A 10,824-nucleotide genomic window follows, 5' to 3' on the forward strand; every position below is an offset into this window, starting at 1 on the left:
CAAACCCGAAAGGAAAAAAGGGGAAAAGGAAGGGGAAAAAAGGAGGAAAAAAAGAAAAAGATGCGTTTGAAAAAAAAGGGAGAAAGAAGAAGGGGAAAAAAAAGAAAGATATAAAAAAGCAAGAAGCCCCCCCCCCAGGCCCGAGGAGTTAAAGGAAACAAAGGCGGGCGCCCCGCACTCCCCGCTCCCGCCGGCTGCCTGAGCCGCCCCGGCTGAGGGGGATTGTCGGGAGCCGCCCGCTTCCCATTGGCTCCGCCGCCTCTTCATTTGCATACGCCGTCTATTAAAGGCGGCGCGGAGGTACGGACGGGCGCAGACGGCGGTGGACGGTGCGTGGAGTTGTGCGCAGTTCCCGCACCGCGTCCCCCTCCCCCCCTCTCTCAGTCCCGTGCAGGTGCAATGAGCCCCCTGCGGCTGCTGGCCGCCGGCTGCCTGCTGGCCCTGTCCCGCTGCAAGACGGTGCGCTACCGCACCGACGAGGAAGGAGCGCCGGGAACGGTGATCGGCACTTTGGCCGACGAGATGCCGGTGAAAGCTCCGGGGGAAATGAGCTTCCGACTGATGCGGCAGTTCAGCAACAGCTCGCTGGTGAGGGTGCGGGAGGAGGACGGGCAGCTGAGCATCGGCGAGGCGGGGCTGGACCGCGAGCGGCTGTGCGGGCAGGCACCGCAGTGCGTGCTGGCCTTCGACGTGGTGAGCTGCTGGAGGGAGCGCTACCGCCTGGTGCACGTGGAGCTGGAGGTGCGCGACATCAACGACAACGCGCCTCACTTCCCCCGTGCCCAGATGGCGCTGGAGGTGTCGGAGAGCGCTGCTCCCGGCACTCGCCTCCCACTGGAGGTGGCCGTGGATGAGGACGTGGGTTCCAACTCCATCCAGAGCTTCCAGGTCTCTCTCAACAGCCACTTCGGTGTGGAGGCGCAGACGCGGGCGGATGGGGCACGCTGCGCAGATCTGGTACTGCTGCAGGAGCTGGACCGTGAGCGCCAGCCTTCCTACACCCTGGAGCTGGTGGCCAAGGATGGAGGCAGCCCTGCGCGCTCAGGCACAGCCACTGTGCACGTCCGTGTTCTCGATGCTAACGACAACAGCCCCACTTTTGCCCGGAGCTCTGTGACAGTGGAGCTGCCTGAAGATGCACCGCCTGGCTCCCTGCTGCTTGACCTGGATGCTGAGGACCCCGATGAGGGCCCCAACGGAGAGGTCGTCTATGCCTTTGGCAGTCAGGTGCCCCCTGAGGCACGGCGGCTCTTCCGCCTAGACCCACGTTCTGGCCGCCTGACTCTGGAGGCAGCTGTGGACTATGAGCGTACCCGCACCTATGAGCTGGACGTGCGTGCCCAGGATCGTGGTGCCAGTCCCAGGGCTGCCACCTGCACCGTTGTGGTACGCCTTACTGACGTCAACGACAACGCACCGCGCATCAGTATCAGCGCCCTGCGTGGTGCTGGCAGTGCCGCCGGCGTGGCCTACGTCAGTGAGGCGGCTGCCACTGAGAGCTTCGTGGCCCTCGTCAGCGCTTCCGACCGTGACTCTGGCACCAATGGGCAGGTACGTTGCAGCCTGCGCGGCCATGACCACTTTGCCCTGCAGCGGGCCTACGAGGACAGCTACATGATTGTCACCACGGCGGCGCTGGATCGCGAACGCATCCCTGAGTACAATCTCACTGTGGTGGCTGAGGACCTGGGCTCCCCGCCCTTCAAGACTGTCCGTCAGTACACGGTGCGGGTGAGCGACGAGAATGACAATGCGCCGCTCTTTGCCAAGCCCCTCTATGAGGTGGCTGTGCCAGAGAACAACCCACCAGGTGCCTACATCACCACTGTGGTGGCCCGTGACCCTGATCTTGGCCACAATGGGAAGGTCACATACCGGCTACTGGAGACCCAAGTGATGGGGGCCCCGATCTCTACCTACGTCTCTGTTGACCCTGCCACTGGGGCCATCTATGCCCTCAGAACGTTCAACTATGAGATCCTCAAGCAGCTTGACCTGAGGATCCAGGCCACTGATGGAGGCTCCCCACAGCTCTCCAGCAGCACGCTTGTCAAGGTGAGGATGGTGGACCAGAACGACAACCCTCCAATCATCATCCAGCCGGTGCTCACCAATGGGTCAGTGGAAATCAACGTCTCCAGCAAGACCTCCCGTGATGCCTTGGTGGCCCAGATCAAAGCTCGTGATGCAGATGACGGGGCCAACGCTGAGCTTACCTTTGCTTTCCTGGAAGAACCCCAGCAGGACCTTTTTGCCATCAACCCAAGCACTGGAGACATCGTGCTTAGGGGCGACCTCTCTGAAGAACTGGGGCAGCTGTTCAAGGTCATCCTCACTGTGACAGACAACGGGAGACCCCCCCTGGCCACAACTGCCACCGTCAGCTTCCTGGTGACTGCCACTGCTCCTTCCAGCATTCAGGAGGTAGCCAAGCCCAGCTCCTGGCAAGGGAAGGCCTTGCAGTGGGACATCCCTCTGATTGTGATCATTGTCCTGGCGGGCAGCTGCACTCTCCTCCTGGTGGCCATCATCACCATTGCCACCACCTGCAACAGACGCAAGAAAGGGAACGAGATCAAAAACAACAGTCCCCTGAAGGAGCAGATCGACATCTCCCACCTGGAGAAGGGTCGGCAGGAGGACAGCAGCCAGAGGGGAAATGTGTTCGAGGTACGAACCTTCCCCAGCAAAACCTCTTTCAGCGGCCCCGACCCTTCTCCAGCAGCTGAGGAGATCTCCACCGCGGAGAGCAGCAGCGACAGTGCCTGCCTCTACGAGGGTCAGAAGCGGCTCAGAGGAGCCGGTGGGGAGGTAAGGTCCTGTGCATCCCAGAAAGCAGAGGGTGGAAGGGGAGGATCGCAGGGTGTAAATCACAGAGATGTAGTTCTGATGCTAATTGACCCTTTACTACTTCCCCCACCCCAGCAGGGTTTCACCGCCGCTCCGAGCTTCGGCAAAGAGCCCGCCCCCCCCGTGGCCATTTGGAAGGGGCACTCCTTCAATACCATCTCGGGCCGGGAGGCAGAGAAGTTCAGCGGCAAGGACAGCGGCAAAGGCGACAGCGATTTCAATGACAGCGACTCAGACATCAGCGGGGATGCACTGAAGAAGGACCTCATCACACATATGCAGAACGGTAAGGGCTCCATCCCGCTCCCAGTGCGGTGCGTCCCTCCTTGTGCAGCTGGATAGATGGGCAGGGTGCTGCGTGGAGGGATGCATCACACACAGAGCAGGGGAAACCTGATACTTGCCTCCAAAGCTGCATGGGTTTCCTCCCAGCAGGCTGCTAAGTGCTGGCTTCTGCCCACAGTAAGCACTGAATGCATTACTTTAGAGCTGTGGGTGTGTTTTATCCCCCCCCCCCCCTCCTCAGAAACCTTCTTCTTTCATTTGCTCCCGTGAGCTAAATATGTAACCCTACTTCCCTGAGCAAGCCACAGAGCATCGCTTCCCAGCGCTGCTGTCCGCGCGATATGCTCTCGTGATTGATAGCTGTGGGCTGCGGGTGGTGTGGCTGTTCCTGCAGCAACAACAGGTTCCTCCTTCCCTCTCTAGGTCTGTGGGCTTGTACAGCCGAGTGCAAGATCCTGGGCCACTCGGACCGCTGCTGGAGCCCTTCCTGTGGCCGAGCCAACCCACACCCTTCTCCCCACCCTCCGGCGCCTCTCTCCACCTTCTGCAAAAGTACATCCTTGCCCCGGGACCCCCTCCGCAGGGACAACTTTTACCAGGCCCAGCTGCCAAAGACGGTGGGGCTGCAGAGTGTTTATGAGAAGGTGTTGCACAGGGATTTTGACCGGACGATCACGCTGCTGTCCCCTCCGCGTCCCGCACGGCTCCCTGACCTCCAGGAGATTGGGGTGCCCCTCTACCCGGCCCCCTCAACCAGATTCCTGAGCCCCCAGACTGATGCCACTGAGAAATCATAACCCTTTTTGGCCCCATCTGCACGACTCGGTCGTTCACGGGAGCCTTTAAGTTATTGACCAGACCCAGTGTTGTAAGTGTAAATATGCAAAGATGTGCCTTAAAACATGAAGGTGTTGGGAAAGATTTCCCATTGGTACTGTTTGGTATTTGCAAACAACGGCAACAACAAAAATTGTTTGTAGTTCATGTAATTTTTATGAAATGTGCAGTATTTAATTATTATTATTATTTTTCCTTTGTTTTCTACATGGTTTCCTTTTGCGTTTGGTTTGCCCATGGCCTGCCATGTTTTTGTAGTGTTTTTTAACCTGTACAGTGTGTAATGTAATGTTTGTACATAATGAAAATTGGTTATATTTTTATATAATAAAAGCTTAAGGAAAAAAAAAAAAATGGGAATTCTTGCCAAAGGAACTGTCTGAAAGACACAATAATTATTAATAATATCCTGAATATGTAGAATCTTGTAAGGGAAATTCCTCTTTCATAGTGTAATAGTAACCCAAGCAACGCAGTGTGCGGAGACGTTTGCCTTGCCAAATGTGACTTGTATCTCTTGAATCTGTGGTCGGTTTAAAGTTAAATGTTATTTAATTGCCTTTGGTTCCTGTAATCTGTGTCACTGATAAACACTAATAAAGGTTTTGTGATGTGTTGGAGGGGTCTGTCTGTGGTTTTTGCGCTTCTTGTTTCGAGTCTTCACAGGGCAACAGAGTTTTGTGCAGGAAAACGAACAGGAGGAGCATGAGCAGAGCTACATCTTGTCTCACCCACTCCTCATCTTCTGCTCTGGAGTTGGTAACTCTGGGACCGGAGGGGGACAAGGAAAGCTGTGTGATAGCTGTGTGCTGCTCACTGCATGCGTGAGCACCTACGGACAGACCCTTTGTTGGTGGAAATCAGGGGAACTCCAGTGAAGTTGCATCAGTCAGCTGAAGTGCTCGTGATGTAAAAATACCTTTGCATTAGTGACCATTGGAGTGCTTTGCTTTCTGATAGGGCTGGAACTGATTGGTGTAAAGCTACGCAGGCATGTGCTGGTAGGTTTATACACTGCTGAAGCAGCTGTGCTAAAGTGTGTGAGCACTGAAGTGTGTTTGAGTACATACACCTATTTATACACTAAGAGAAAAGAGAGTTACGTTCACACATCGAGCAGAGAGAGAATAGAGGTCTGTGACATTGCGATCATGTCTGATACATACTTTACCTCTTTTCATGAGTGGCAAAGTCTCAAGCAAAGTATCATACCCAGCTTTGAAATTCCCCTCGCATCCTCAAGCTAAAAGCAGATCTCAAATCCTCCTGCTGAAATCAGGTTTGGAATAGCATTTGGTGAAAGAACGTGAAGCATGTGTTCAAAAATGCTTGTACCAGAGATAGTACTTAGCTTGGAGGTTTAATAATAGCTCCAGCTTTTCTGAAAGGAAGAATGGATCCTTATGTTGAATATGTGACTTCATGTACAAACCGATAATCTATAAATCTGTGTGTGACAAAGCTTTGGTTTTGTCGTGAATTCTTCAATGATATGCCCAATTAGTATAGCATACATAAAGGATGACTCACAAAGAAAACATAAGGCCTTCATAGACAGAAAGAAAGTCTCATTAGACTTTGTAAGCAGGAAACAATATCTTGCCTCTATGTTTCTTAACAGGGAGAAATTCCTTCTCGCCCCTGACTACCTGCTTTGTCAAGCTGAGTGTGACCGAGTCTTCCTGCACACGCTCTGAGATTTAACAGGGGCTTCATAAAAGACTTTGCGTGGAGATTGATGGCGGGCAATGTCAGTGTACACATTTGGAGGGAACTGTTATCACACTGATGCCAGACTAGGCTGGGATGCAGTGCTGGTGATACAGCTTTTACAATCAGGAGAACGGATGAGAGAGGCTCTGGTGATTGATGGAAACCCGGTAGTAAAAGTCAGGATGCATCTAAATAACCGAGAGGGCCGTCTTGGTTAAATTTAGAGCTGAGGGTGAAGGGTGGGTGCTGAGAAGGGAGCTCGGAGCCTCTCTGCCGGCTAATCAACAGTGATTCAGAGCAGCGAGCCTGCATGGGAAGTAATTAGTCATAACTCTTAAAGCAGAGAGGAAAAGGCTCTCTGCCAATAAAGGAGGCCAGTCTGATAAGCTAGATCCTCATGATCCAGTCTGAATAGTGATAGGACAAGGGGGAATGGTTTTAAACTAAGATAGGAGAGGGTTTATGTTAGATATTAGGAGGAAGCGTTTCTCTCAGAGGGTGGTGCCACACTGGAACAGGTTGCCCAAGGAGGTTGTGGATGCCCCATCCCTGCAGGCATTCAAGGCCAGGCTGGATGTGGCTCTGGGCAGCCTGGTCTGGTGGTTGGCAACCCTGCACATAGCAGGGGGGTTGAAACTGGATGATCATTGTGGTCCTTTTCAACCCAGGCCATTCTGTGATTGTGTGATATGTACTGCAACACCTCCAAGGCAATTCACCAGGCCCTGCTGGGTGGGAGGCAGCAGCTGCCAAAGGGCAGCTCCCCCACCTTGGACTGGAGTGACCAACTCACACTGGTGTCTGCCGTGGACCCTGTGCACTGTTACTGCATGATTTATTGTCTCTCCCTGTCTTAGAATGAGCTGGGGCCATCTCATCAACAAGCAGTTTCAGAGAAGGAGAAAAAAGCCACCTGCTCCCAAAACAGCCTTCAGCATCAGGTAGCTACAACCCAGATTTGGCAGGCCTGAGATCCCAGGTCCTGCCAGTAAAATGTAGGGTTTGTCCCCCAGGGTTCAAGTTTGGTGTTTGAATCCAAGCTACTCACTTTGCAAGGACTCTCTGGTTAGAAGAGATTTGTGGACCTCTTACTGACAGTTTCACATCACAGCTTGGAGAGGAGTAATGGGACAGCTTGGGTGAGCACCTGCACTTCCTTTTGCCTGCTCAGGCTCCTTTAATATTTAGATGCCTAAATGAGGTGGGAGAAGTCCGCAGGCTCCCCCAGTTAACACAACAAATCATCCAGAGTGCATCCAAGTGGAAATGGGAGCCCCAGGCTTAGCTCAAGGCGGGGGCCCTTGAATCAAGCATTTGCTTTGCTGATGCTCTTTCACTGTGCATGCCCTAGTTTTTGTCTTTTATTTTTCAGTTAGTGTAAATGAGGGGTTTTTTTGCTAACGTGCTTCAGAAATTAAAGCAGATCGATCAACAACTCCATATATTTGTCAAGCATGGTGTGGCATCAGCTCCAATCCAGAGCCGACTCCCACAGAAGTCTATGACAGCCACCTTTGACTGAGCCAGCGAAAAGAAAGGGGCAATTCTGGGACATTACTCATCTCCTCCTAAACTGGAGGCTAACATAGGTCTGGTCATGGAGGAGATTCTGCTCCTTCCCATCCCTCCCCACGGACAGTAAATGTTTGCACTGTGGATGACTCTCCTATGACTCTTGGTTTCTTTCAGCAGGATGTTCTGCCTTTAATGGTGTTTGATGGAGCCCAACACCATGAGGTGCCTCATTCTGCTTTCTGCAGCACCTATCTAGTTGCAGGACTACGAAGCAGTTGGGATGGTAGCACTCATGCTTGTGAGTAGATGCAGCTTCAGAGCTCTGGAATGGGAGGTCTAATCCCATCACTTCAACCATCATCTCCTACAGAACAATCACTCCCTAATCTCCCTAACTGCACCAACCACCTTTCCTTTGTATGTAAAGGTAGATTAAGCACCTGCCTTGCACATGGGCACACATGCAGATGCAGAAATTAACCCTGGGCTGCTGCAGTTCTTGAGCAGAGTTTCCCAGGACAGCCAGACTCTCTAAGGGAGTGCTGTCACCAAAAGGGATCATTTTCATCTCCAACTCTGTATTTCCATGGCTTCTTTGCCACCAGCACCCAGGTAGCCCTCCTGCTTCGGGAAAGGCTTAGAAGGACTGTAAAAAGGCACCAAAACTGGGCTGATTTCTGCACTTTAACACACCCAGGAGTCAGATGAAGTGCTGCTTCATTCCATGTTTACCAAGGTCTTCAGGTGTTTTTTATTTAGGAAGGTGCTTTGGAGACGCTCCCCAAAGTTGGGTTCCCCCTCCTTAAGTACCCATTAGTATCCTTCCACTCAGCCATCCTTCCCAAAAGATGCACAAAGCTGATTTGGCACTCCCTGCCCACTACACCCATGGCACTGGGACCCCCACCACTCTCAGGGCTCTCAGTGGCCTCACAGGCAAGTCCGGGAAGTGACTGCATCATCAAATGCTGCTCAAGGACGTGGATGCTTTTGTGGTAACTACATCACCCAGATGGGAGGTCTCTACTTAATGTCTGGATTTCCCCCCTGCCTCAATCCAGCTGGTATAACCTGGGTGAATGTGCTACATTCAGAATTGAAGGATGCCCCCCACCCTGCTGAGCAACTTCTTCAGGTACATCCAGAAGGTGGACAATCTTGAAAACCAAGGAGATAAGGAGGCACACAAAATAAAGGAGGAACAAGAGACAACTGCTTCCTTCCTTAATGTGGAAAACTCCCTCTCACATGCCAAAAGAAGAGAAAAAACAAGACTTTGGTGTTATGGGAAAAAGAGTGACTTATGGAAATAAGCAGTTTAGAGGTTACAAACACACTATGTTTTTAGGGGACTATCTCCATTAAAGCATTCAGATTTATTATGTGCTGTAACTTTCTTCCCTCCACAGGGTTTAATTTTGCTGCTGTACCAAAGATGTTTCTCCTTTCTCACCTGAGGGCTGGACCACTGCGGGAATGGGATTCAGCCCAGGGCAGCCTGATTTAGTGGGTGGCAACCATACTCAATGGCAAAGGGCTTGGAACTTGGTGACCTTTAAGGTACTTTCCAACCTGAAGCCATTCTATGATTCCATGATTCTATGAAGGCCTTTGTAGAGGTCCCTCTGCCCCTCGTTTCTCCATCGGATGGTAACAGAGGGCGACTGCATGGCTCACAAACCTGTAGGTGCTTGGGACCCAGAGTGGCCAGAGTTCTGCATCACATCACCACCCTCACACAACCTGGGTTTTATTAGCAGTTATTTATTTGTATTTATTTAGCCACCTAAAGTGATTATCCATATAACAGCTTTAATCAATTATCTGCAGCGAAGAACTTCTCTGCAACTTAATTAGTAAAGTTCTTCCCTGACCTAGCGGTATCTGATTGCATCATATAGAGAGCTTAACTTTGAAATGGCAACACAGTTCATTAAAAATAACTAATAGCTGCAGGGTTTAAATATGTAAATGTTCATTTTCTTAATGGGGGGGAAAAAAAGGGCACGCAGACTCTACCTGTCTATATTCATTATACTGTGTCCACATGGGATGACTCACATTTGCAAAACTCAAGTTTAATTAACATGCTTATTTTTACAATGATATTTCTCATTATAATAAATTAAATGTTTAAACAGCCAGTGCAAACATTTTGATCCAAGACAAAAATGCTTGCACAGTGCTAGCTTAAGCATTTAATTTATTATAATCCTTTCCATAACAAATGCCTTAGAAGTTGATTTTTTCGCAGTGAAAGGCTATTAGTATTATTTCCTCTGGTAATGTTTAATCCAAGACAATCAAAAAATGTAAGGCGTGAACAAAACGGGACTGGAAGCAATGATGATAAATGAGATAGTGGAGGGAGCTGCCTCCTCCGGTAAGCTGCACCGGAGCCTGCAGCTGGTGGAGCTCTGCGGTCGCCTTGTCACCAGCAGCTCACACACAAATTAATCACAGCACATCCACTCAGCCCAGGCGCGCTTGGCCCCCGAGAGCATTTGCTCCAATGCAACCCACCCCCTCCCAGTCCCCCAAGAAACCATAGAGGCCGTGCCTATGGGTTTCTTTCTGCTTCCACGAGCCAGACTTTGCTTTCCTCTGCACCCATCACCACCACGTTCCTAAATGTCACGTTTACACGTTTCAAATGACAAGGGGAGCACGGGATGGATGTAGCTGCTGGTGGGGACCGAGAGCCCGGTGCAGCGCTGCCCCCTGCCCTGGGGCTGCCGCTAGGTGGGGGTGCAGCTCCGGTAGCGGAACGGCCGAGGAAGGACGGAGGGGAATGATTTCTAACTGTGCAGCCAGAGGTGGATGCAATAAATCCAGCATCCTCCAACCTGAAAGCTGGAAATGGTGACTTCTTGCAAGATTTTGGTACCTAAAAGGGGGCCTGTAAGGAACAGCCGGACAGCCTCTTTAGCAGGGTCTGCTATGATAGGACAAGGGGAAATGGTTTCAAACTGAAAGAGATTTGGATTGGATATCAGGAAGAAGTGTTTTACAATCAGGGTGGTGAGGCACTGGCACAGGTTGCACAGAGGGGTGGTGGATGTCCTGGAGACGCTCAAGGTCAGGCATATAACCTGGGCCCCTGTGTAAAGCCACCAATCTGAAAGTGATGTGAACTGTATGGGGTATTTTGGTGATGCTGAGAAGGTGATCTGCAAGCCAGTTTAGTATGCAGTTAAGGAGTATATGGTTAGAATTAATAAATAGTGCCCTTCAGGGGATATAGTTACACTGTGAAGGGCATTCCCAAAGCAAAACCTGTCAATCATTTCAACCAGCTGATGAGCTAGAAATCCAGGCAAAGCCAAATCAGCAAAGCAGAAGAGAAGTCTCCTCCAGGTTTACCTGGGACGAGTGATTGCAGCAGTGATTTTGAAAGAAAAAGTTCGTGAAAGAAAAAAAATGCTCATGGTCAAGTCATCAACTCTCCCCAGACAAGTGAATTAATCATAGAATCATAGAATCACAGAATCATAGAAAACAACCATTCCACTTCCTGTTTATACGCTCCCTTTGCGTACTGGAAGGCCGCAGTGAGGTCTCCCTGGATCCTTCTCTTTTCCAAGCTAAACAAGCCCAGATCCCTCAGTCTTTCTTCACAAGAAA

The 10,824-nt window shown here is 51.1% G+C and overlaps 1 protein-coding gene across 2 annotated transcripts; it reads left to right on the top strand.

Moving 5' to 3' along the window:
• Positions 1 to 318: 318 nt before the first annotated feature.
• Positions 319 to 4,592, top strand: PCDH8 (protocadherin 8). 2 transcript variants are annotated; one of them, XM_072326470.1, is made up of 3 exons: positions 319 to 2,811; positions 2,926 to 3,136; positions 3,559 to 4,592. In XM_072326470.1, the coding sequence occupies exons 1-3, from the start codon at positions 400 to 402 to the stop codon at positions 3,930 to 3,932; spliced, it is 2,997 nt and encodes a 998-aa protein (XP_072182571.1). In that variant the 5' UTR covers positions 319 to 399; the 3' UTR covers positions 3,933 to 4,592. The 2 variants fall into 2 exon arrangements, with proteins under 2 accessions (XP_072182571.1, XP_072182572.1); XM_072326471.1 differs by having other exon boundaries at positions 324 to 2,811; positions 2,929 to 3,136.
• The last annotated feature ends 6,232 nt before the right edge of the window (positions 4,593 to 10,824 follow it).

Source organism: Excalfactoria chinensis, chromosome 1 (assembly GCF_039878825.1).
Source record: "Excalfactoria chinensis isolate bCotChi1 chromosome 1, bCotChi1.hap2, whole genome shotgun sequence".
NCBI classification, from domain to species: domain Eukaryota; kingdom Metazoa; phylum Chordata; class Aves; order Galliformes; family Phasianidae; genus Excalfactoria; species Excalfactoria chinensis.

Coding starts and splice junctions, on each gene's coding strand:
- PCDH8 (XM_072326470.1), top strand. CDS start 400: ATGAGCCCCCTGCGGCTGCTGGCCGCCGGCTGCCTGCTGGCCCTGTCC. Junction 2,812..2,925: donor TCAGAGGAGCCGGTGGGGAG/GTAAGGTCCTGT, acceptor CCCCCACCCCAG/CAGGGTTTCACCGCCGCTCC. Junction 3,137..3,558: donor CATCACACATATGCAGAACG/GTAAGGGCTCCA, acceptor TTCCCTCTCTAG/GTCTGTGGGCTTGTACAGCC.